This window comes from Scophthalmus maximus, chromosome 3 (assembly GCF_022379125.1).
Source record: "Scophthalmus maximus strain ysfricsl-2021 chromosome 3, ASM2237912v1, whole genome shotgun sequence".
In the NCBI taxonomy this organism is placed as follows: Eukaryota; Metazoa; Chordata; class Actinopteri; order Pleuronectiformes; family Scophthalmidae; genus Scophthalmus; species Scophthalmus maximus.
The window spans coordinates 19,335,855-19,363,189 of record NC_061517.1 but is presented as its reverse complement, the minus strand read 5'-3'; the positions used below and the strand labels follow the sequence as shown (position 1 = coordinate 19,363,189).

General features: G+C 41.6%; 1 protein-coding gene across 5 annotated transcripts; it reads left to right on the top strand.

Moving 5' to 3' along the window:
• The first annotated feature begins 414 nt into the window (after positions 1-414).
• trim33 (tripartite motif containing 33) lies at positions 415-27,053 on the top strand. 5 transcript variants are annotated; one of them, XM_035645741.2, is made up of 21 exons: positions 415-557; positions 7,928-8,046; positions 8,545-8,704; positions 9,005-9,137; positions 10,651-10,767; positions 10,917-11,031; positions 11,661-11,807; positions 12,425-12,542; positions 12,762-13,075; positions 13,731-13,925; positions 14,858-14,914; positions 15,181-15,381; positions 15,914-16,046; positions 17,188-17,251; positions 18,628-18,781; positions 19,894-20,312; positions 20,722-20,833; positions 20,919-20,993; positions 22,315-22,467; positions 24,801-24,851; positions 26,276-27,053. In XM_035645741.2, exons 2-21 carry the CDS (start codon positions 7,936-7,938, stop codon positions 26,510-26,512), a joined length of 3,066 nt encoding a protein of 1,021 aa, XP_035501634.2. In that variant the 5' UTR covers positions 415-557; positions 7,928-7,935; the 3' UTR covers positions 26,513-27,053. The 5 variants fall into 5 exon arrangements, with proteins under 5 accessions (XP_035501634.2, XP_035501631.2, XP_035501633.2 ...); XM_035645738.2 differs by lacking the exon at positions 415-557 and adding an exon at positions 3,431-4,052; XM_035645740.2 differs by lacking the exons at positions 415-557; positions 14,858-14,914 and adding an exon at positions 3,431-4,052.
• Positions 27,054-27,335: the final 282 nt, after the last annotated feature.

Here is a 27,335-nt window from a genome sequence, read left to right as displayed (position 1 = left end):
CTATACAAATAAATTTGCATGCTTATAATTTAATGATATGAGCTTGAATGATTTTTTTGTGAGTCTACAGTGATGTTGAAATAAAGAATTCTCAAGAAACAGAAGTGTCTTTGTTTAATTTTTGCAAAAAGACAAGTGTGTGCGCATGTTTGAGCTTTCCCCAAAGGAAATTGTATGTTTGCTTATATATATAAGATCCCAGATCATAGGTGTATTGTGACTTTGATCACTTGGATCTCAGGAGTGGGTGTGTGCTAGATTGCAGAAATGTGTACCTTTGATCGCTTTGATTTTAGGAGTGGGTATGTGCTAGATCATAGGAGTATGTGTGCCTTTGATCGCGTTGATCTCAGGAGTATGGTGTACCTTTGATCGCTTTGATCTCAGGAGTGTGTATACGAGATCACAGTGGTGCGTATACTCTATCACAGGAGGATGTATGCCTTTGATTCTTGCATCAACAGGATTGTTAGTTAATGAATATCAAGAATAGAAATGAACATCCAAACTGCAACATCAATAAAAACAAGCAAGACGACAAGAAAGGCATAATGCATGTAAGTCTGACTACACACAACTGTAGACATCAGAACACTGTCTCATAACTCAGAAATATTTGAAGAACAACAGGAACACAAACATAAATGCATAGAGGGATGGCCTAATCTATTTTTCCATTACAGCGATGTTGTTTTAGACTATAGTTTGTGATTTCTTTTTCTGTTGGACGTGTGCAGTGAAGTGCAGAAAAAGGAATGTAATGCAATCTACATGTTTGGTGTATCAGCACCACTTCAGTTGTGTCCATGTCTGAGGAGATTGGCAATTTTATCCAGCAAACACATATTTTATATTAAAGTAATTAGACTGACCTCTGGTACTCAGTTTCTTAGATTAATGGAGGGATATTTGCCCTCATCTGTGTTTGTCAAGTCTTTCAACTGCCAACACGTGTATGGCATCAGTTCCAGTTGTAGAGGAATCTATACCTCACATGTTGACAGTGAAAAATGTTCTAATTTTGCCAAATTGGTCAATAGATTCAGTTTTAAATCCATGAATCCTTGATGTCTCATGCTCTGCACAACACCATTGTTGACGTCGCCTCTGAAAGTGCACACTCAGCAAAGATTCACTGTACAAGGGCACCAAGGCCAATATTCACAACTGGTCTGTGAGCGCTCCTCCTCGGCCAGCCAGCTTTCATTATCCTAATTTATGGTGTCCTGACTGGTTGCCTTTCGTTTCCTCCTGTCAGCAGTCTCTTCAATGGGGTCCAGCTGTTTGCCCTTTTCCCTCTTTTGCTGATGCTCAGCTCATGCAACTCACAAAAAAAAGTTTCTTTTCTGGAAAACGGACTCAAATAATTTAATTAAGTAAAAGTAGCAATACTTAAATATAAAACTATTTTATTAAGTTGTTGGACTGTTATATTTGATGTATTAAGTGCTTTTTTAAATGTTGTAGTTGGTTGAGGTGAACTTATTCTTAATTATTTCGTGTAATTCATACACTGGCGGGTACTTTAAACTCCAGTTGGGCCTAGATCCTCCTAGTGACACTGGCAAGTAGTGGCACCTCTGGCAGCTTGTGGCACCTCTGTAGCATCTATACTGACATTTCTGTGGCAACTAGTGTCACATTAGTGTCATATTGAATATTAAGAAATATTGAATGTAGTTTTTTGGGGGGGCATTATGTGCCTTTATCATTGATACGGTGCTATTATGACAATAAAAATCTAATTGAGAGATATTTTGGGTACTTCTCTTTCACTTGAATAAAATTCCTGTGCTGAAATCAAACTGAGCGTCTCATGGTAAGAGGGCATGTATCTTATCTAATACACTTTTGCTTCTCATTCATCCAGGTCCCAGTTATCCACAATTGTGTTTAATCAGCAGCAACTGGACTTGGTTGTAGTTTCTTGTTGTTTCTGTCAAGAAACTATAACCCCGAAATCCCCACCCATTCCCCTTGAGAGATGTTCATTTGGCTCGATTTCCAATGGTGTACTTTTACTTCCTTCCTTATGTCACAATTAGGCTCAGATCCTTTCCTGTTTTATCTCTAAAAAAAGACTTTAATCAGACGATAGACAGTAGCCCTGGCATTGTATAACCAGGTTATGAGTTTGGACAAACAAGCAAGATGTATGGACGCATCGGTTATAATTCAATCCGAAGGTTGTGATTCAATCCAAAGGTTATGATTCAATCCTAAATGTTCACCAACAAAATCCTTCAGGGATGATTTAATAAAAAGGGGAATTCAGTTGTTGGCAACATTAATTGCTATGACTTTCAGTTACAGGTAGACTTTGATTAATTATTCAGCTACAGGTAAACCTTGATAAGTAATAATTTAGAGCTCAGCACAAAGAGTTTAGCTGTTGGTTCACACTCCTTGGACAATAATAACTACTAGAATTGACTCACTAACCATTTAACTGCTAAACTAGTTCCGGGTACTTTAAGGGACGGCCAGGGTTTGAGACAGTTCCTCTGCTTCTGCTGGTGAACACAGGAATTTTATGGTACAGATAAGGATATACAAGTTTTTGTGTATGCTACTGGACTGGATCCTCCTGACTTCTCTGTACTAGTACTATTACTACTACATACTCTGCCGAGCTCTAGTACACTATTACACTATACCAGATATCACCTTTTACAAAGCACAAAGTGGCAGGAGTTTAGGACGCTTTTATCCAAAAACCTGCAAGCACAGCAAAGTGACAGTAAAGTAAGTGGTCCCATGCAATGCAAGGAAAAAAGAATCCTCAAGAATGTGTCTTTGTCTTTGTTTATTTCTTGAAAGAAGGTAAACATTTGAAGGATACAAAGAACACTAACAGGGAGTGCATAGAGGTATGGCCTAATCTATATTTCCATTACAATAATCACGCACACACATACACTCTCTCTCTCTCTCTCTTGCGAACGCCTGTGACTCTTGCGGTTTTCCTTCTTGCAAATTAAACTAAATGTGTTTATGTTCACAGTTTTTTGTCATTTTCTTGTTTTTTAAAAAAAAATCTTTTTATTTAATTTTACTTATTGAATTACATTATTGTTTCTCTTATCTCAACATTGAACTGTATTATCCTTGACACCTTGGTATTATCGTTTACCTGACATTCATGCTGATAAAGTATTAAAAACACTGTGAATCCATATAAATTATCCTGTGTCTTATTTTACTTTAACATGTTTTTAATTTCTCTTTTTAATTATCATATTTTAAGATCCATATCAGTAAAGAAAAGAAGGAGAACGGAACAGGATATAGACATTGCGGTTCAAAAGTCCCCAGTGATTAAAATACATAGACATCTCTCCACTAAACAAGCAAATAAAACAATCAGGTATTGGTCATAGGTATTGGCTGACGTCACGACGTACGATTACGTACTGCTGGTTCGAGAAGTTACGCAGGACGTGCAGCGGTTCAAAGAGGAAGGAAGATGGCGGACAACAAAGACGAAGAGGATATGAAAACGTCTGCCAATTCGGACTCTGTGCCTTCAGCGCGGGACACCGGGCAGCCAGGGACGAAGGTGGAAAACGCGCCAATAGTCATCGAAGCGACCGCGGAGGGAGATGAAGAGACGGAGCCCCGCGACGCCGCGAACGACGCGCCGACACCCACCAGCGACGGAGGGGACGCCGGCGGCGGCGCGGCGGCCGGTGCGGGCGGGGAAGCGAACGGGAGCGCTAGCGACGCCGCTAGCCCGGCGGAGACCAACGGCTCCGGCGCAGAAGCGGCGGCGGCGGCGGCGGCCGAAGCCCCGTCCGCCGGGGATGCCCCCGCCGCCGGACTCGCCGCCGAGATGTCGCCCCCTCCCGCTGCTCCGGCGGCCACGCCGGTGTCCGCTCCCGTCAATTTACTGGATACGTGCGCAGTGTGTAAACAAAGTCTACAGAGCCGCGAGTGTCAACCGAAACTTCTGCCTTGTCTGCACTCGTTCTGCCTCAAATGCATCCCGCAGCCCGACAGGCAAATAAGCGTACAGGTCCCCGGTCCGCACGGGCAGGCTGACACGCACATAGGTGAGTTCGCCCCGAGGCGCGTTGCAGGATGTACCTGTGAACAGGAACTGTTCTGTCGCCTGCCGATCGCTCATATTGATGTGTGTGGTCGGGCGACAGTCGACTTGATGGATGGATGGATGGATGGATGGATGGATGGATGGCACCGGGACAGGTGGCAAGGAGGGTTGATGTACGCTTGTACTTGTAAATACTGATCAGCGCATTCGCTGACGCCGGCGCACAAGGAAGATGGGTTTCTGTTGCACAGAGGACGGTGTCCGGTCCCACTGTGGTCACGTACACTCCCATCTGTCTCGGTCCCCTCTCATTGGTCCCGCGGTTAATCTCGTCTTCCACAATAGCTATAAACAACGAGTAACGGGAACCACTGCCAGGTAGTCGTGTGCATTTGCAGCAGACGTTCACGTCGCGCCATCATGGTTGCCGTGGCCAACGAGATCACCCCTGATATAATATAAGGTGATATTCATTTGACATGTTCCCAGTGGCTTCAGGCATGTCAGTCTGGCGTAAGGGGGGCTCACGACATGGAGCGGCTGTATCGTTTTGTGATGATGCCGATTAAACTAGTCAAAGTACGGTGGCCCTGAGAGCTCACAGCACTGCAACCTCAGAAGACGCATATGCAAATAGATAAAACTCAAGCAAATTAAGAAAACATCTCTATCAATTTGACAACACATTAGAAAACCACTGCAAAGACCACAACACAACACATGAAGAAAAATCGCTGCAAATAGACCGCAACACAACGGAAGTGTTTCCAGAGGACACTTTTTTTTCTTTTCTTCCAGAGGACACTTAAAAGTGATGCACACGTCTGGTTAAAATAAATCAAAAACACTTACTTTTTTTGTCTCATTTTCCAACACCACTGTCAACAACAAGCGTGTCCAGATGTTTGCATCACTATTAAGTGTCCTCTGGAAACAAAAACAAAAACCAAAAAAGAGTGTTCTCTGGAAACACTTCCATTGTGTTGCGGTCTATTTGCATCTCTTTTTCTTAATGTGTTTTGATTTGTGGTCTTTGCAGTGGTTTTCTAAATGCTGCGCATGTGTTGTCAAATTGATGAAGATGTTTTCTCTTGTGAATGCCATCACTGTGTTAGTGGACATATAAACTTGTCTTGGCAATGTGTTTGCTACCTCGCTACCTTGAAATCATACACACAAGGTTTGAAACTTACGTTTATTATGTCATTATTGATTAGTTTGTTGATCATTTTCTACATTCATAGATTAGATGTTTGTTCCGTGAAATGGTGGGGACAACATGTTGATTGTGTTTCTAAAAACACTCAGTATATTCCATTTCCAGAAAATATTAGCATTTAATGTGCTGAAAACAGAATTTTGACTTTTTTTAGATTGATTAATTGATTATCAAAATAGTTGACTAATCAATTCATTGTTGGAGCTCTAATGCACACATCACACTGTCAGACAGATAGACTCTGATGTAAATTCAGCTTTGGAAAGCTCGATTGTCAGATACCTGGCAAAATCTCTGATGATTTACTGCCATATGTCTGGGCTCCTTTCACATTGATGTGAACCCCTGCCGAAGAATAATTTTACAGCGCGCTGTACCAGGCAGAAAATGTAAACAAAACATGGAAGGAAAGCGGATCTGAAACTAGCAGTCTGCACAAATTCGTGTCCTATTTCAGGTTCGAATGAGGGACCACAGGTGTCTCGCGGTGGCATCTCACATTACTCTTATTTTGCGCTTCTTTAGCTCCCCGTGTAGTTTGACCTCATTCCAGAACCTGCCAATTTGCCTGATATAATTTTATTAGTTTTTGCTCTCAGTTGAGTTTTAATATCACGGTGATATCACATGATCTGAGGAATTGCATTAGTATTGGGCTCGGGGAAAGGGAGTCAGCGTCACATGGTCTAAATTGTGTTTACAGAACTTGCCCTACCACAAAGGATTGCCTCTGTTGTAAAACTGGAATATATTGTGTTCTCAGGGATTTTTCCATTTACTTTAAGAAGGTGATGTGGTTGTTACGATCTGAATGAGCCCTACAACTGAAAATGGTTTTACTTAACTGCTGCCAGACTCAGGCATACCTGGGCTTGATTTTCTGGAAGTTGCTGCCTTTAATCACTCTCGGATTTTGTAATAATTGACTAAACCTGGGTCCAGCCTATCCACACGACCCCTCAGTTATTGAAAGTCCTTACATCTCAGAAAGTTGTGAATTTAGCACATCGACATAGCCTTCAAAGATTTTGAAAGGACCTAGATTTGTATCATTGATTCATATAACGGATGAAAAATTATGCTTTCCATGCTCGTCTCACAATGTAGCCAGGGTGACTGATTGATAGCGTTGAAGCCTGTGCCCCACCTGGTCAAATGACGGCTGTCAAATGATACGTTATCAGAATTTTTTGGTGATTGCCAAAGCATTTACGTGATAGTTAATCAGTTAAAGTGCAGTGTAATGAGGAAATGATAAAGGCCTGGCTAGTTTGCCGAGTTCATAGACAATGTCCCTGAAACAACTTCATTGTTTCCTACTCGGACTGACCAAAGTCATAATTCATTCACAAATTCATCTACTTCTCGTTTGTATTGTCTGCCGTGATAGCTGGTGGAAGCTTGTAATGTGACAAGTTGTTTACCTTTTTAATGTAAGTTATAAGAATATCCTGAAGTAGCTGTCAAGTGTGTCTAAAGAATCTTATATTAGTATATTAATTATCTGCTGTTCACAATTTGTTTGTTTGTGTGTGTTAACCTGCGCAATACTTATTGGTTACCATACAAGCCTTTATTTCTCACAGCATTTTTAATTTGTTGTGTAAATGTTTTATAAGGACAACTATATTTGCTGCTATAACTATATAACTATATTTCCTTTTATGAATCAAATATTTTTAGGATGGGTTTCTTGAATCCAAATGAAGTTCGAATCTCCATATTGTAATTAAGTGAAAGTGAACGTTAATGCAGAGCTGAGATGTAATCTCACTTTTTATAGGAAAGGGGGTGTGACCCGTAGTGTTTCTGCCCAGTCCTGTATTTCAGTGAGATTTGGTTGTTTCTGTTATTCCTTGTTTAATCTCTGCATAAACGGGCATTAAATGACATAGGTCAACATTGTGTGCGTGCGCATGTGTGTTGTTCTGTTTTTTTCCTTTGCTGGTGGTTATGAGGGGGGTCCAAAGTGACAGCTGTCTGATGCAATTTTGTGTGTGGGGGTTGGGGGGGGGGGGGGGGGGGGGGGGGTTGGCCGTGTGTGGCTTCCTTGCTACAATACCCGTCCAGCTGCTTTCACAACCAATCACTCAGGGATCAATGCAGATGGAGCTCACACAAACCGGCTCTGTGCTGTTCAAGTCAGTGTAGACCGGCTCAGACCGGCTAAGACCGGTTTATACCTCAACTGGCTGGCTGGAATTTAATGGCTGTATGAGTAACCAGCGGGCATCTTATTATGCGGACTAAAAAATGAATGCAATGTTTAATCTCGTGCCGCATATTACAATTTAGAAACAAAGTTAATGCGTTCTGAACCAATTATTTGTTGGGGTGTAGGATTATAGCGGTAATTCAACTAATTCCATTAAAAAATCCAACTAAAGTGATTAAGTAAGTCTTTGTTGATTTAATATTCTAATAAAAATGCCAGGATGACGAGATTTAATTTTCTGGAGACAAGTGCTTAAATCAATTAGCAGCCACGAATAGACAGCGGGTTTCCCATGGTGCCAAGAAATTTTAATAACAACCGGAATTGACTTGATCAGTCATCAATGAAAAAATCACTAAGCACTGAATTTGTTGCTTGGTGTTTCACGTTTGCATCACATTTGACTCATGTCCCCCTCGTATTCTGTCTCCCCTGTCTTTAGTAAATGTCATGCGGTGCTCAGTGTGCCACCAGGACTACAAACAGAGTGACATCGTTGACAACCACTTTGTCAAAGATACCACAGAGGCCACCAGCACGTCTGATGAAAAGTCTGCGCAGGTATGTCAAAACGGATGAGCACCGTACATAATAACATGTATCATCATCATCATTGTTTGCAGGCTGTCCTCAAATGGCGGGTCTCGGCGTAACCTTGGGCTTCCGATTTTTTTCAATTTTCTGATCGTGACAAGACATGGAAAAGTGTTTTGTCATGATCCAGGGCAGTTTCAACCAGATGTGCCCGAAATCCATTTAGTCCAGAACAAACAATAATGACACTAATAAAATAAATTGGTAATTTAGACTTAAATATACCAGAATGGGAATTACCACAGACACTACTCTTTTCTCAAAAATAGGTGCTAGGGCTACAAGTAGGTACGTACTTTTCTTTAGGCTGTATGTGATTTTTTTATTATCCCAATGTGTTGCAAAGTACAGTGTAAGTTTCAAGGCGACATCTATTGATGATTGATCAGCACCACTACAGATTCTAGTAGACCTCTGATTCTGTCAAAAGTTCTTTCAGATGCTTATTGGTATTACCTTTTCAAGGTGTGCACAAGTTGTGAGGACAACGCAGGAACCATAGGCTTCTGTGTGGAGTGCGGCGAGTGGCTGTGTCAGACCTGCGTGGAGGCCCACCAGAGGGTCAAAATTACCAAGGACCACAAGATACGCACAAAGGAGGACGCTGACGCTGATGCTTCCTCCGGTGAGATGGGTGACGCACAAATCGGAGGACACACCAATTTTTACTGAAGCAAAAACTGCAAACGCCTGAATATGTAAAAGAAATGTAGTCGAAGCACTGTGAACGTGGGGCCGCTGGTGGGCTGTTGCCATGGCAACAGTGCTGCAGAGTCCTGTTGCTTCGATGGTATCTTCAGTTGATGAATCCACTCACCCTGAGGCTTTTACCAGAATTTTCTGAGGAACTTTCTGTCTTGATGTCGGTGCATTTGCTAACTTTGACCTAACTACTATGTCTTGTTTTGTTGCTGTGTGTCAACAGACTCTGTCGCTACGTCGGGGCAGCGGCCTGTTTTCTGTCCTATCCACAGGCAGGAGCCCCTGAAGCTTTTCTGTGAGACCTGTGACACTTTAACCTGTAGGGACTGCCAGCTGCTAGAGCACAAGGAGCACAGGTAATCCAGCCTTTAGCTTTACCTACCCAGCAGGCAGCCATTGAGTTCAGCTCATTTTAGTCCCCTATGAGGACCAGTTACAGTTACCTGAAACTTGCTTGGGGTTATATCATAACAGTAGGTCGCAGGCTCCCCTTAATTTTTGGAAGAGTCTGCAGCAAATTTCACTGTGACACAAGGTTTAAAGGTGTGTAGTTCAAAAAAATGGCTTTTCAATCTAGTCACATTAGTCATCCCCTTTGAAAGGTAATACAAAGAAAAACAATGTAATGTTCACATACTGCTTTGTCAACTCATGTTTAATTGTGTTGCTCATTATCACAGGCAGTGTCTCAATGCGCTTCACACACCCGACACATCTGACTAAAATCGGAGGGCATAATGACGTCGTCATGAAGTCATTTGTATCATATGATGACAAATGATTGGATAATCTAAAGAAGCTGTATATTGTGTCTACTGCAGTATATGACTTACTTCAAAGTGACGCCACGATGACTCCATTCCCACCATTCGCCCATAAACATTTATTTTGATCTATATAAGCTTTAGGTCATGTCTATAGTCCTTAGAGGTGGGCGATCTGGCCAAAAGATATTACGATTTTTTGGAATAGAATCACAATCCCTGATCTGAATCACGATTTTTCTCACCGTCTAGGTTATCCAAACATAAAAGCAAAGAAAAAGTGAGTTTCTTATGTCAGAAAAAGACAAATAACAATAACATGTATTTTAAAAATAACAGATCGGTTCTTTGACTTGGACCAGCAGAAGTAGAGGGTAGCTTCACTTTCACTTTTACTAAATGCTTCGACAGATCACAGTCGTGTTATCGACTTTACTTGCAAAACATTTGTTACACTTTCGACTGGTTCACACTGCTATCGCCACACGGAGCAGCCGGTCTGTCTCTCTGTCTCTCCATGTGCTGCGTGTCGGGTCCGGCAGTGAAAGCTGGACACGCCATAAGCAGTGCCGAATATGATAATATATAATAAAAAATGTATATCTGTTGGTTGTAATGAATGCATGCGCAGTTTTTTGAAACAAGAGCAACTTCCCGCGATCTGTACTATTCCTCTGAAAAACAGATCGTCTGCCAAATTAAGATCGCCCACGGCATAAAATCGTCAGATCACACACCCCAAATAGTCCTACAAATGGATGATGAGATGATTAGAAAAATGCATTATTGAACTATTGCATGACGTCATTTTCTGACTTCTTCGAAGTCTCTGCTGGGGTTAGATCACACCAGGAAAGCAAGGAGCCAACTTCAGTTGTCAACAGATGGTTTATTACTCTAGTAATTCTTCTACATTTGATGGTGACAGACTAGTAGCGTTTGTGCAAATATGAACATTTTCAATTCTAAAGGGTCTCCCTTTGTCCCGTTTGTGAACCATCAATTAAATTAACCCCAGAAACTGTCTTTAAAAAAAGAAAAGCTTAATATTTGTTTGTTTGTTGAAAATGGTTGATGACCGTATGAGTGCTATCTCTGCTCTCAGGTACCAGTTCCTGGAGGAGGCTTTCCAGCACCAGAAAGCCATCATTGAGTCCAGCATAGCCAAGCTACAGGAAAAGAAAAACTATGTTCATTACTCTGCCTCTCAGGTGCAAAGCAGGTGCGATGTTTCTCTTCTCTATTTCTCTCCTGTGCTGCCGTTGACACAGTTTCTCTAGTTTAGTACTCCTATTAATCACAAAACAGTGAGCATTGTCATTAGTGGCTTGTGTCTCCAATTGAACAGTTTGTGTTTGTTTTTTCATTCAGGTTAAAAGAGCTGAATGACACTCATAGGAAGGTGGAGCATGAAATCAAGATCGCCGTATTTACTCTCATTAATGAAATCAACAAGAAGGGCAAGTCCTTGCTGCAGCAGTTGGAGGTAAGAGAATATTTATGATATTCATAATTACTCAGTCTGGCCAAGAACATCGTGTAATTTCGGTAAAGTCAGTTAAAAGAGATAATTGGTATGTTTTTATGTATCTACACTATGTACCTACACGGAAAAATGGTAACTCCTGGAGATAATGTTGACGTTGCAGAAATCACATATAAATAATGCAGTATATGGTTGACAGAAAGTATTTGTATAGTTTATGTGGTTGGAGACCCTGGTATGCATCTGGACATACAAATATGATTAGACATCAAAGAGCACATTACTCACGCTCTGTACTCCTCATCTATTATAGATGTGTAATATATCTTGATATTGTTATGGATTCTGTTTGCTAAATATGTGTGTTGACACTTTAATTCAATTTTCCTTCATTTCCTCTTTCTCATGTGTCCTGCTTTTCAACCGCTTGCTGGGATTGTTTTTTCTGCCTCTCTATTTGTTGTGCTCTTATTTATTCATTTGATTTTCTTTGCTGTAATCAATATCAACTGCTGTACTAATCCAAACTCTCCAAGTCAAACTCAAAACTTAATTCACTTCACAAATATGTTCCGGTTCTTTTAAGTAGCAGCTCCCAAACAAAAAATAATCTCTCTCTCTCTGTGCAGAGCGTAACCAAAGAGCGCAGTATGAGGCTTGTGGCTCAGCACAAGGATACTGCCCAGCTGGGCCAACAGATCAACCACGTGCTCAACTTTTGTCATTGTGCGACCACGACTGGCAGCAGCACCGCACTGCTCTACAGCAAGAGGCTGGTATGTTTCACACGACCTCAGTTCAGTTCAGCAGTTTGAGGGGACAAAGTAGCCAGTTTACAAAATGGAATTTGAATCACAGACAAAACAAGGCTGGTTTGCGACCAAGGAATCCCGGCCATTGGAAATGAATCAGGATTCCCACGGGTCCTTGAATTCCTTAATTGAAAGATTTTTTAACATATACATAAATAGACATGGGTTCTTTTGAATTTTTTCTTTTAACCTAATGATCTTCATATTGTGCGTCTCCTGTCTCTCACCTCTTAAGTCTTGAATAAGTCTCTGTATCGCTCAGTTTACACAATATGTTGTTTGTCTGTTCTGTGTTAGAGAAGGCAAGAGACCACATAGTCTGACATCATTGTAACAATCAAGGTTTCACACAATGAAGCCTCTTGTCATTTTAATTGTCTGTGGGCTCCTGCAAATTCTCAATATACTAATTATTAGTGTTCTAACCATATTTAACATATTTCGATCCATGTCTTAAAGTTGTTCCGCGTTCGGTCCTTGCGTTCCAAAGGGCATGTTGACAAATAGGCTTTTTGTTACTCTGATATAACCGGGCTTACTTACCTAAAAACATTTGTATCTTTATGTGTGTTTGCATGTAGATCCTTTTCCAGCTTCACCAGCTCTTCAAAGCTAGACTGGAGCCAGCGCCCCAGGCCAATGGAGTTGTGCGCTTCTTCTGTGACCCCACCTTCTGGGCCAAAAATGTGGTGAATCTAGGTGAGATTTAAACCATGAGTTCAGCCCTTGAAAGGCAAATGTCCATGACTGACTGATGCGTAGAGGCAGTGTAACTCTAGTTCACTTTTATCAACTTTGTTGCCAATTTCCATTATTTTCAGACCCTTCTAGCAGAAATCCACCTAGCAACAAATCTAGCAACTTTTGGGACAAAAAAAAGAGAAAAGAATATTTTTAACAATCTCCTTCTAATTATAGGTAATTTGGTAATCGAGAAACCACCTCCATCTGCGCATCCGCCCACTGTGATGGCAGGAGGACAGTCTATGTCACCAGGCCAGGGTCACCACGGCAAACCCGCAGGACAGATCAACCTGGCCCAGCTCCGGCTGCAGCACATGCAGCAGGCAGCTTACGCACAGCAGAAGCAGCAGCACCAACAGCATCAGCAGCACCAACAGCAGCAGCAGCACCAACAGCACCAACAGCAGATCCAGCAACAGATGCGCATCGCTTCGCAAATGTCCCAGCAGCACGCCAGACAGGCTGCTCCAAACATGGTTCAGCAGCAGGTATGAAAAACAGTCACAGATCAAGCTTTCACATTCTCCAGGGCGCCGTCTCGCTCCGGGACCAACCCCCTTACTTTGCTGTACAGTGTGGCAAAGGACACACTGAAGCTTCCCTTTTAACTTGAGGCTCTACGGCATTTATTATTTTAAGACAGACTTCAACTGGCACTGCACATACAACCAGCCTACTTCAATATGGCACTGAATCATAAAGCAAGTTAGACATTATGATGTTCCAGACCTTTGCTTGAGGAAAATTTCTCTAACTGGATCTCCTTGAACTTTAATTGAACACCCCTGGTCTAGCTAATGAATGGGGAACATTCTTTATGTGCGGTTCAGGGTCATACCAGAGATGTAGAGGTGAGCTGTGAAAGACTTTGTGTTGTTGTAAATTATTTTCCAGAGCATACAGCTTTATATTGATCTCCTACCACACAGTCTCTCTCTCTCTCTCTCTTCGTTTTAAACTATTCTATTACATGCGGGAAGCCAACGTAGGATGACTTAATTTGCCCAACCAGTCAAAGTTAGTTGCTAAACTACCCCTTCGGCGATGGGAATCGGCAAATATATGTATTGGATTATATATTTTGTCCAACTCGTTGCTTTCCAGTAATCTACAGTTTTTAAAGTATGTATGCTTTCTGACCAGCCTCCCAGGCTCATCAGTATGCAGCAGCTACCCAGAGGGCCTGGGGGTATGAACGGTGGCCCAGGTCCCTCAATGTACCCCTCCTCCCACCACATGCGTCTACCAGGTCCACCACAGGGCCGAATGCCCACCGCCCAGCCAAGACTCAATGGACAGCAGTATCCCCCCATGATGCAGCCTCAGCTACAGAGACAGGTCAGGACAACCACCCTGGTCTCACAGTGTGGAATTAATGTAGTTTTAATATTTTACAGCATATTGTGACTTATTTATAAGAGGATGTTTTTGTGTGTGCTCTTTTAACTTCCATTAGTCTTGTAGGAATCCAGGAACTGCCAGGCTCCTAGAGATTTCCAATAATCTTTTTCCATGTTTGTGAATATGATGGCAGTTTTGATTCCTCAGCACAGATTGTGTAGAATATGATTTCATGGCTGATTTCTTTGGACAGCTTGGCTGATATATTGGCAGGTATTAACTTATCACCGAAATGTCAGAAGTACAGGCAGACAGAAGTACAGTACGTCCAATTAGTGCATTGTTGCAGGTGTACATGGACGTGCAGTGGACGAGCTCTCAGGCCCCCACCCCCTGGTCCTCCAAATAGGGTTACTTCTGGTTTCAAGAAACCAAGATGGTGCTGGTCAAAAAATGATAAACCTGAGGCTTCAAAACAGCCACTCACAAACCAATGGGTGACATCATGGAAGGTTGCCACTTGACCATGAAGTATTCAATAGAATTTTGGCAGTTATAGTTCACATTAACCTAATATAAGAGTAGATTATTGTTTCTGTTTTGTCCACACAAATGGCCATTAAAGTTTGAATTTGATTAAAGGGCTAATTTTAAATACTGGCAAATCTGAACCTCCAAATACAAGATGCAGGTGAGCCAACTGAGACAAAGATGTTTAACCTTAGTTTTCTGAGAAGGGTTGCAGATGTACTGTTTTCCTTATTGCGTTTGACTTGGCACTGCCTCACCAATGTGTTGACACGTGAAGACGGTTCTTTTTTTTAAAAGTTAAGTAATGTATCGTATGAAAATGCACACCCATTGCCTGCATGCAAGAATAGGTAAGAGAAACCGCCATTATATCCAGCCCCCTTTTTCTTTGTGTCCAGATGTCTATAGAATCTGAGATGAGCCACCCAAGGTTTCGTTTCTTACTACAATCAGGGGTTTGGCACCTTTTTTCCTACTTTGTCATTCGTGTGTCTTGTGCAGCATGTGTTGTCACCCAAATGCATGATCATGCATCCACGTTGTTGTCACATCGAAGGTTTTTTAAAAATTTTTATTGAGTGAGTGACTGACCTAACTCATTGTTTCCTGTCCTCCCTCCTTTGTTCCCTTTCCCTTTCTTTCTTCTCTCCTATCTTTGTCCTCCCCCACTCTTTTCTATGGTCCTCTCTCTCGACACCCTTCACTCTCTTTTTCTATGCAGCATTCCAACCCGGGGCACGCAGGCCCTTTTCCGGTGGCATCCCTTCACAATGCCAACCCCACAAGTCCCACCAGTGCCAGTATGGCTGGTAACCATGCTCACCGTGGCCCTGCCAGCCCCATCATAGGTCCCATCGAGCTCATCCCCTCTGTTACTAATCCTGAGAACCTGCCCTGCCTACCTGAGATCCCGCCCATTCAGGTGCGGACATTCTAAGCACGTTTGTTTCAACTAAACTCTGCACCTGCTAGTTTATGTATTTTTTCAGCCTAATGAATCTTAAATAGAAGGGTTAGGGTTAGGGGGTTAGGGGTTAGGGTTATCTAATATTTTAAATATGTTTTAAATACAAATGTATTAATTAGAAATATAGCAATAATCCTTTTTTCACAACAGACATTTTGACATGTCAAAACAGGAAAAGCCATGAAAACGGCTTATTAGACCCAGTGTTGTCACAACTTAACATTTAGAGATAAGAAATAATAAAACTTTGCATAATATTTACTAAAATTGCAGAATATATACAAAACAGATTATTGAATGTGAATGAAAAGCCAAATGATATTATATAGATGTGTAAAATGTGCAATATTGGGACAGAGCTGTAAAGTCTTAGGCACACAGCACAAAACGGTCCACTATTTGTGACACTCATAATATTTTCCCTTGACTGAGAATCCATAATCCCATTTGACTAATTTGAGTCACTATGCTTCTCTAACATTGCCAGTTGGAGGATGCGGGTTCCAGCAGCCTTGGACACCTCCTCTCTCGCTACATCACAGCCAGCACGCAGCATCAGCTGGGCTCAGTAGATATGAATCCCTCACCAGGACTGTCCACACACTCGCCAGGATCTTCAGGTACACTCCTATAGGTTTATTCTTCATCTTCTCCTCTCTACGCGCATCCTAATTGGATTGATAATAACATCACAGGCTTCAGTTACTGGCCCTAATGTCACAAGGCTCTCCATAGTTGTTGGCTCTGACTGCAAAATACTGCCATTCTGATAACGAATCAGGAAATCTCTGTCTTCATGTCTCTTTGAGTTTCTCTCTCTGTTCAAACATGGCAGGTGTATTTCTGGGGACCCCAGAAAGCACAGTGTCGACTAAAATGTTTAGGATTAGCGGATAAGCGGTTGACGAGACTCCTGACCCCAGACCCCCAATTAATTATAAAACCCTTTGATGGGGTGACATCTCCAGTGACAGTACTGAACATTGCTTTGTGAGTCTGTAAATAGAAACCGTTATCCCCATCAGGCTATTTTCAGACGCATGCTCTCATGCGCATGTGAAAGATGGAGTTTACAGAGAAGGCAGGTGCTCTGCCAAGTTTTACCTGTCTACCGTGAATGGTAAAAACTTCTTGTGTGTGTGTGTGTGTGTGTGTGTGTGTGTGTGTGTGTGTGTGTGTGTGTGTGTGTGTGTGTGTGTGTGTGTGTGTGTGTGTGTGTGTGTGTGTGTGTGTGTGTGTGTGTGTGTGTGTGTGTGTGTGTGTGTGTGTGTGTGTGTGTGTGTGTGTGTGAGACAGACAGACAGACAGACAGACAGACAGACAGACAGACAGACAGACAGCAGGGCTACAATGAAGCAACGACTCAACACAGAGATTTTTTTTATGTTGTTATGAGTTGGATCATTATGAAACTGTTGAGAGAAATTGGGACTAACACCGGTGTGTGCATGGGTTTATTACCCAATGGGAACATTTCCAGACAATGGCATCCCTGGTTACTATTGTTACCAAATTTTACAAAGTGGCTTTTAGAAATATGTAATTCAGTGGAGTGGCTACATAACATTAAAACAAAATGCTTAAATGTATAAGCATTCCTAAATCGAGTTTCCAGAAAAGTGCCTTATTATGAGATTATATTCTGCATCTCCTTTCTAGATGTGTATATACTAAATGTTCTTCAGGAAAAATGAAATTTGTCCAATACGAAGTGATCACTACTGCTTTATCATTTATTTCCTGTCTCATCTCGGTCCACAGGTCTGTCCAATGCCCACACACCAGCACGACCGTCAAGCACATCCAGCACAGGCAGCAGAGGAAGGTAAGAAGACTTACTATATTATATCGCAACATATAGACGCAAAAAAAACATTTAAGCTCATAGAAAATATTAACGCAGCAAAGTCCGATAACACATTGATCAAAAACTTTATTCTCTCAGATTTAATAATCAATAGAAGGCAGCATACAGAAGTGGGTAGTGAGAAAGCAGATAAAGACTAAGCCAATGCAGAGGTCAAGGGAAAAGCACGTCCTGATTAAATTTCTATGGTCACCGTGACTTGATCAGAGGCATACAAATATTAGGCAATCAATACAGACAGGACTTGCTCTAGTTGGAGCAGTCATTCTGACAGCAGGATGACGATGAGGTCCTTCCACTTGTTTATTTAGACAGTTTGGTTTGACCTCTGTGTTTTGTGTGTGGGGTTGTATGAGTTACTTATGCATAGTTAATGTTACCTTATGGAGATGGTGATCAGCGATTTCATTTTACGGAGTTTGGAGGAGAAGTGGATGTAGCGAAAGTTGGAGTCCCACTGTTTTAGAGCAGACCACCGAAAAAACTCTTTTGCCACATTTTTAAATGTTACCTAATAAAAGGTTCTGTTCAATTGTACGCTAAAGGATGTATTTTTGTCACTGCTTTAGTTTGCGGCCAGTAAGCCGTTTAAGTTTGCACTTTTTTTCAAGCGTACTTCGGCCATGTATTACTGCGCCAACTCGCACCGGTGCAGAGCAGCAGAGTATCACTCCTCAAATAAGCTGTTCCACTCTTGGCTACCGCGGCGTGTTGGCGCAGTAATACATTGCCGAAGTAGTGGGACTTTCGCTACATCCAGTTCTCCTCCATACTCTGTTAAATGACACGGCTGATCACCATCTCCATAAGGTAATATATTAACTATGCATAAGTAACTTCAAAATCACTGAACTATCCCTTAAACCAGCCGCTTGAAAATTAGGGTTTTAGTTAATGGCAGCAGGTGGATGTCAATGTCCGACGTCTGTCCTCTAGTACTAGATATCAACATTTTACCAGTTGACAGCAGCTACAATCTCTCCCTGGTCTTAAGAAAGAAAGGTTTGTTGCCTAACCTTAAAAAGCAACCCCCAATACTTAATTGGCTACACAAGAAGTCACCAAGCCCTCTGTAAAAAAAGTGTCAGTTCAGTTTTGCCTTGCTTTGCATCGTTGAATCTGTATATACGTCGCTGGTCCATTATTCATCCTGAACCAAATGAAGCAAACAAACTCTGCATGTTTGTCCTGTGCTTGATTTAGAGACTGAAGTCACTACACGTATTGTCCGTCTGCAGTCTTACTGAGCCAAATTAACTAAACAATAATCAACATTTAATTGGTTTTGATGTTGTCACGTTTAAACGTGATATTCTCCACGATTTGTTTTAAAGCTGTAGCTCTGCTGGGAGGACGGGGCCAGGAAGTGGAGCTGCGGTGGAGCAGGTGAGGGTGAAGCAGGAGCCGGGTACTGAAGACAGCTTCAGCTGTCCAGCCTCTTCTCTGAAGACGGAGCGCAGCAAAGATGCCGGGAGGAGTGCCTGCATGGTATGACTACTGTTCCTCATCCAGTAGTTTATGTCTATCACAATATGTTTCTCCCTGTAATCGCTGATATTGAACAGTTGGGAAAGAGAGTCCACAAGTGCTGCACGACCAATTTTGGGAGTGCGGTAAAAGTACATCAGCTGAACAAATGTTCAGTTCTAACTGAATGGTGGGGAGTCTCAGGTTTTAACCTGTAATGGGGCTGTGTATGTGTTTAGAGTTTGTGACGTGACATGTGAGTTGTTGAGCAACCTGGCCGTAATGTGAGTTGTTAGGGTCACATGAGTCGAGGTGCTCAGCTGTGCGGGGAGGGATCTCACGTCTGCGTTGGAAGTGGCTGATAAATAATTTAGTGGAGTCCACCTCCTCTTTTTAGAGATGCTCAAGATAACTTCTATGTCAAACTGGAACAATTACTAAATCACTTATCTGCAGTTGCATTCAAATAGCACTTACATGAAACATATTCCCGATAACCACCAACATTGATCAAATGGGCCAGAATCAGAGGGTCCCGCTCACAGCAGAAACTGCATGTATATTGTCATAAATGTTCATTTTTTTTGTTGCTGCGATGACCCTACAGCCACATCAGTTTGCAAAACACATGAGCGACTTGTGCAAGATGATTCGCACAGACACCTTCAATCTTTTCCCAAGATAGAGTACCAGAGAAAACTGGAAATGTCACGAGAAAGATGCAAACATGTGAATAATGTTGAATTTAGTCAGAACAAAATGGGAATGTAGTGATGAAGAATGGGGCATTATTTGAACAAAACCAATTTACAAATGTGAGTAACTATCTCAATCTGTAGATTGATCACAAGGTGTAGATGAATTAGATTCATAAATGTGTATGAGAATCTCAAAATTTGAACTCAGATTTTTAAATGTGTACAGGGTGAAGTGATGTTATTATTATTTATGAATGTATTCAATGGACTTTTTTTTAAACCTTTTTATAGACATTTGATGCTTTTGGGGCTCTATGCCAACTGACTTAAAAGTCAAACATGTAAAAGTTAAATATGTGTGGTCATAAGAAAGAAATGCAAAGTTTATCATACCATATGAAAATGTGCTAATATTTTTGGGTGCGTTCTCCGCAGATGAGCAGTCCTGAGAACAGCCCCCTCCCTGCAGTAGGAGTCGGAGTCCAAGACGCCCTCAAGTCTCTAGGGGACCACATCAAAACAGAACCCCAGTCCGAGACACCTTGCTCTGAACTAAACGGCTCCGGTGCAGCCACGTCATCATCTTCTTCTTCTTCCGCTGCCACTATGACCACCCCTACCTCGTCCTACACAGAGAACAGCAGCAGCACAACGGGTCCTCCGCTCACCAATGGGAACAAGGCGACTGAGGCGCACAAGGGCAAAGAGAGCACAGGGTCTGCTGGGAAAGAGGATGACCCCAATGAAGACTGGTGTGCCGTTTGTATCAACGGTGGAGACCTGCTGTGCTGTGACCACTGTCCCAAAGTGTTTCACATGAAATGCCATGTACCCACCATAAAAATCTTCCCAAAGTGAGTGTTCTATGCAGGTGTTTTTCTTTATGTATGGTGTAAAACTGACACACATCCAAGTTCATCAGAATATGACTAGGGTAATCATTTTCATAGCGAGGAAGCGGTAGAATCAGGAAAAGTTACATTTATGGACACTGAAAACTACAAATAGACATGAGCATAACCACAAAGTTCAAAAAGAGAACAGAAAGACATACAAATCAGACTGACTCAGCAGTACATTAACACTTGCTTCCTTATTTGTAGTAACAGTCATACTATCAATATCATTCATGTAATTGTTAATCTTGATGTTCTAGGAACACGTGGATTTGGCTGCTGATATTTGACTTAGCAAATTAAGGGCTAAACAAAATGGGATTGTAACACAATGTGCCCGGTGTGATATTTTTTTTTTGTGTCCCAGGGGCGACTTCCTCTGCACTTTCTGCCGGAGCCTGTCCAGCCCTGAGATCGAGTACTGCGATGACAGCAGGAAAATTAAAGGAGAGCAGGCCCTGAATCCGGAGGACCAACGGGTCAGTGCAAGCCGCCGCATCCTCGGAGCAGCTCTTCGGTTTTTTGCAAGGCAGCTAATTCTCTCTTCTTCCCCTCTCTGCGCAGAAATGTGAACGCCTCCTGCTGTACATCTTCTGTCACGAGCTCAGCGTGGGCTTTAGGAATCCTGTTCCTAGCTCTGTAAGTGGCTCTTCACCGAGCGCGCACACACATGAGCGCACTACAGCCTGTATAACTACCTGTTGACTGACCATCAGTCACTTCATAATTCCTGAGCTAATGAAGATTTCCCTCTTTCCCAAATTTGTATCTTTCCAGCTCAGCTTTCATTAGTTCCCTCTCATCTTTGCTGGTGATCTGACCAACAGATTGTTGAAGGCAGAGTCGCATAGAAGTTTGAAGTAGACATGGTTACCACGTGGTATCCCAAAGCAAAAATAAGTGCCTGTTTTTGTTGTGGTTAAAATTCCAAGTGTAGTTTTTGCATTTTGCAAAACCCGAAAAAAACCCATTTGAATGTACTGGAATGAAACTGACAGCACCTAATGTGGATATATAATCCCAACCCTAACCCTTTATTGCATAAAGTGCAATTATTTTTAGTGATTAATAATTTATGAGTTGGCTCTTGGTCGGCTCATTTATTTCACGAGCTCATAAAAACCTTTGAGACATGCTTTTTTGACGAAGAGCTTACAGGTCGGCAAATGAGTTAGCTGACGATCATTTCCCTGTTGTAATTAATGAGTTTTCAAGGGGGTTGAAAAGGAGACTCACTGAAAGTTGTGCTTATGTCCCTGTGACCTTGTGCTCTGGGGCATGCGCCACGTGGCCGCACCAATTCCAGACTCTCTCTCATCCCTTTTTCTTATTTCTCTATGGTCAAGCCACGGGCAGAAATCCCAAAAAGAACGCCTTAACGATAAATTTGTACTTACTCAAATGTTATTGCTTTAATGTAAGGATATGCGCCTTGTGTGCGTATGAGAAGAGCCTCCGTATTACGTGTTTCATGTAATATCACAACATAGATTTAACATCCACTTCACGTTTAAAAACTGGATTTTCTCACTACTGCTTTAGTTCTCTGGTCAGGCGTCTCCGTATCGAAGGATGAATTTGATGTAAGCTGGAGAAAATGGCTCTGCACTACAGCCTTTGTTGTAAATCAAGATGCTTTACCCGGCCGCAGAACGTTCTGACAGACTTGACAGGATGATTCATCTGTGAGTCTTTGCGGACGCCGGTGACGATGTTTAAGTGCATGTTGGAGCTTGAATTGTTTGTGTTTTCAGGGACTGTACCTGGTGTAACCAGTTATCAGCTGTCTGAGAGACCTGTTTACGCTAGACTCCCAGTCAGATTTAAAATCCATCTATCCATTTTATTTCCTGGGATTTGGTATCTTAAAAGGCCCCCAAAAAGTTGTACTGTTTTTCAGGTTTTCCTAAACGTAAATATAATAGGCGTTGTCTAAGTCGTCCACTTTTGTTTAAACTAGGTGCCCAACTACTACAAGATTATCAAGCAGCCCATGGACCTGAAGCGGGTGAAAAAGAAGCTGCAGTTACGGAGCTCCCAGTACTACAAATCCCCCCAGGAGTTTGTGTCCGACATGCGCCTGGTCTTCCAGAACTGTGCAAAATACAATGAGGTGAGCAGCATGAGTCCTTTGCCTGCTTTTGGGGAACGGCCTCTGCTTTTTGTGTGCGCATGTAGACACGTGTTAAGACAGGTATGGGTTATAGCCACCAGCACATTCAAACGCATATAGAATTATTTCACCATTTTATTGATAAAACGTTAAAAGACTAATGCATTAGGACTTAAGTTAATCGTTAAATTAAACAATATTTGGATAAGTGTTAGATACTATATCTTTTCACCAAGACCAGAGTTGTCAAACCAATGTGTTAGTCTAACCTTAATGTGTAGACGGCCTAACACTGGAAAAAGGATGCGGGAATCGGAGCTTTCAGGCTGCATTGTGCATAGTTTACTAACACGGTCTGTTGGAGGACACACTCTCTGCACACAGGCTGCCAGAACGTTGTCTGAACCCTGTTAACACTGTCAGCATCACTGTGATATTTCACACGTTTGTTTTTTAATGGATGCCTATGGTCACTTTATGAACAATATATTTTTTGGGGGAGGAATAATGTGTTTTGAAGTTGTGTTATGTTGTGTACTGTATATGCTCATGTATTAGACCTTACAACCACACGGGGGAGCTGCTATTAAATCAACAAGTGACCAATGTCTAGACACTTCTGACCTAGAGACATCACGTATTTTGGCAAATAGTGATAGTGAAGCCTCACGGGATGGCCTCACTACACATACGTTGTTGTTTTTGTTATTATGCAGGCAGAATTAACAGCAAGCAGGGTCCCAGTAATGCTCATTACATTGAGTCAATGAAGTTTGCATGAGTAAACAATATGAAAGACACTTCGGCAGGAAATCCTCATGGTAATGATTGATTAGATTACTCAAACCTCAAAGGAAGTATTAAGTCATTCATTGTTTAGTAATTGTGTGATTATTCAGGCGTTAATGCTCCCACTCATATAAACAGAGACAATTATTTACTCAGGGTCCAGATTAAAAATGACACATTTACATAAAATAAAATGAATACAGAGGCACAAGGAACCAAACACACGTTTAAGTCTAGATTTTCAATGGGTGAAACAATTTTCATTGTTCATCCAATTACAATAGGCTGCAGTTGTATAATTCAAAAAGAGGCTGTTTCAGGTAAATCTATATTTTTCAAATGAGAACTTCTATACACAAAGCGTACGATATAGATCCCTATTTCAAAATCTGAGCATTAGTGAAAGCTACCTATAAAATGTACAATATAAACTCCCCGTCCCCTTAAATTCAATCAAGCTTCACCGAATTGCACACACTCATAGAAATCAGTCGCCTTAATATGCCAGATTTTTGTTAATCAGGATCCATAAATTATGGATAACATAAAAATTAAATTGGTGAAAATGTCCAAAATTGCAATGTTTTCAAAAGATAATTAAAAACAATCCTGCATCCTCCCCTTTTGTCCAGATCCATGCCAAGATTAAATTGGTTCTTTCTTGGCCCATGTCCCATTTATGTGGAAATCCGTCCTGTCGTTTTTAACGAAATTTTGCAGAAGACACACGGGTGAAAAAAATAACCTCCTTGTTTGAGGTAATATTAGTGTTACCTTTAACTGTGCGCTTCATATTTACAAAAAGAGCATGTCATCTTCCAGAGGAGTCTGCCATGTTGCAAATGCCATGTTTCTACTGTAGTCCTGAGGGGACAAACCAAACACTTGCCTTTCATCTTTTCACATAACCAGAAGGCCACTTGGAAAGGGAGGGTGAGGGGAGGGGTATTTAGTTTCTTGCAATCTGCAACCTCACCACTAGATGTCACAAAACCCCCCACACAGAACATTGAGGAGTCTTTTTTCAAAGGCTATTGGAAAAAAGAATGGAGCGTTTTGGAGAAGTACCAGAAGCATTGGTTAATTGGAGAAACTATTTTCATCCAATCTATAATTAACTAATCTATGATAAGTTCATTCCTATGATTGTGTCCTCTGTAAAGACAACATTCTTGACACTTACTATTAACAAGTGGTGAATAATCATCTAAGACCGTACATGTGGTAAAACATGAAAATGTGTCTGTTCAAAAAAGTGCACTTTATTTATACTACAATAGAGATAGTGAAATGGAAGATAGACGAGATAAATTCAAATGTTCATGCATAACCCCGTAGTTCCCCATAGTCTTTGTGACTATATGGGCCTGCACTTGCTGTTAATCTCTGCAGTAACGACTTGGTATTTCCCACCTCATACGCTTGGGCACAGTTGGCCATAAGCATATTTCTGATTTTATTACATAACATGCCTGTGCTGTGAACTCTTTTCTTCCCCCCTGCTGCTTCACTGTCTTTGTTGTAATGTTATTGCCCCTTTTTAGATGTCTCGAATAATCCAGGTTTATGATGAGGAGAAACAGATTAATACACAGGTAAGCCGTTTCAAATGGAGTACAGATGTTCTGTCCCCTCCCACTGAGGCTCCAAGAAGTGTTTTTGGCCTACATCTTAGAGAGAACAGAGAATGCATGAGCATCACAATTTGGCAGTCATAGGGTTTTAGATTAGATTTATTTCCATCTAATTTTAAATAAAAGATATGTTTAATACAGAAATAGCCTAAAATGTCTCCATTAGTGTCTTATTTGATCAATTTAATTTCAGTAGTCCTGAAACCAGTCCATTCATTATTAGGGAGCAATAACATGAATGCATTTTTTTAGATCCAAAATATGACATAGATGTGTTATAACTTGTATTGGTGGCTATTAGGGGTTGAATCATTCTGAAACCAAGAAGGAAACTGCGATACAAACGTCCACAATCTCATATTGGGATGCACATGGCGGAACCACGCTACCCCGACGCCGCCTCACTGCTTCTGCTGCAGGCGCAGTTTGTTGCACTGTCATTACTTTGCTCATGTAACTAAACACATATTTCATTTCACAATTAATAATACAACACATGTAAATCACTGTTGTTTTGAAAAAAATTCTGATGAATGTCATGGAAAGCTGCATATTTTGTAAATATTACTCATAACACGCATTTTATTGTCTTCTTCTGAGTCACATGACTATTTTGGTACAGTAAGCCGAGTTTAATTAGCTTAACCATCCGTCCGTCACAGTTGCAGAAGAGTTTCGGGAGGAGAGCGAAAACCTTCAGTGTCATTCTACGCTCTTCTTTCAATCTGAGTGATCCAATATCAATTCCGAAAATCCCGAGATTAATCTTTTGGGCACCTGTTAGTTCTCTTGGATAAAGAGTAAATGTATGTAACTTCTTTTTGTAATATTGTTTTTATTAAAAATGAAGGTAAGAAGTTTCTTCCAAATCTTTTATATCTAAACAAAATTTGGGTCAATGGGTGTTTAATAGGGATTCAAGTTTTTCTTTTCACGTACCACCTACAGAAAGGCCTTTAATTTGTCAGTGGTATTGAAAAAGTTGTTCTGAGCAGCATTTAAGCTTTTTAATAGCCTTTTAAAAAAAAATGCTAATATTTTATTTCTACCCTGAAATTACATGTACGTGTTTGAAACCGGCCTTACTGAAATGTTGCCCCTGCCTGTGAATTGTGTCAATGCTTCATGGAACCACAGTGGGACAGGGAGGCAGCACATCTCTGCTCTGTACAACAAGGTTGAGCCGGGGGCCACTCTTCCAGCAGAGGCCTTAACCAAATCTAATTTCTCTCCTCGTTGTCCCGTTCATCCTCCCTGCTTTCAACCCTATTCCCTCCTCCTCCTCCTCCTCCTCCTCCTCCTGTATGTCACTCTCACACCTACTTCCTCCTTTTTCCTCCTCACCCTCTCCTCCCCCACTCTCCTCTCCTCTCCTCATCCGGCAGGTGGGATCAGAGATGGCGATATCCGGGACCGCGGTGGGTGTCTACTTTGAGGAGAAGCTGCAAGAGATGTTTCCTGGGCAGAGCTTCCCAGAAACGCCCGAGCCCGATCCCAGAGACGAGAAGGAGGAGAAGGAGGAGAAGGAGAAGGAGGACGATGACACAGACTCAGATGACGACTTCATACAGCCCAGGCGCAAACGTTTAAAAACAGATGAGAAAGTGCTCCACATCAAGTGAGATCAATCCTTTCGTGAAACGAAGAGAGGTGAAAAACTGTCTTCCTCGTGCCCCCCCCCCCACAGACACTTTTCTTTTGTTTGAGGCAACAAAAAAGACGATTCGCTGTACAAAGTGCTAGGTTTATCTGATTCTCGCCTTCGGAAGAATTGGCCACTACATTGGAAATCTGCCTCTGTCCGAACTCGTGAGGACAAAAACACAGAAGAGCTGCGTTTCCCCGCTTATTTTCGTGGACTACTCGACTTGCTTTGTACAGATTGTGATGTAGGACTTGCTTTGCAGTAGTAAACGATTGGTCCCTTTTCTTTTCTATCATCCATTCTCATTTGTAGAATTGCTGTGACGGTTGCTTTATAAAACGTTCAAATCCTGTGTTCTGTTCACTGTATTATATCTTATCCTTTGACATGAAACCCGACAAGTATTTGTACGACCTTGTGGAAGCATTATGTAAATAAGAGAATCTAGCCCACTGAAGCTATTCCTACAATGTAGATGTTTGGGTGCGTCATCAATAAAAACCTGTTCTTGAAATATATCAAAGAAAATGCGTGGTGGAGTAGGTTTGATGTCCGCAGTGAGCTCTCACAAATCTGCTCTCACGGTCTTATCGATCTGTCGGTCTTTTTGAACATCAACAAAAGCATAAATTCCAGGTTTTCATGTCCTTGAGTGTTTGAATATGATGAAAAAGTCATCTAAGTGTGAGGGTAGCATTTTGATGTTGGGTGAGATTTTGCCTTTAACTTAATTTCAAGCTGTGCAGTCACGTGACTTATGATTTCATATGGTGATGGTCAAGGGTGATCGGAGGAGGAAA

Bases quoted from the DNA above. Each gene is read 5' to 3' on its own strand.
- trim33 (XM_035645738.2), top strand. From the start codon at position 3,467: ATGGCGGACAACAAAGACGAAGAGGATATGAAAACGTCTGCCAATTCG. The intron at 8,047-8,544 runs GTATGTCAAAAC...TACCTTTTCAAG, and splicing joins CTGATGAAAAGTCTGCGCAG to GTGTGCACAAGTTGTGAGGA. The intron at 12,543-12,761 runs GTGAGATTTAAA...TTCTAATTATAG, and splicing joins CAAAAATGTGGTGAATCTAG to GTAATTTGGTAATCGAGAAA.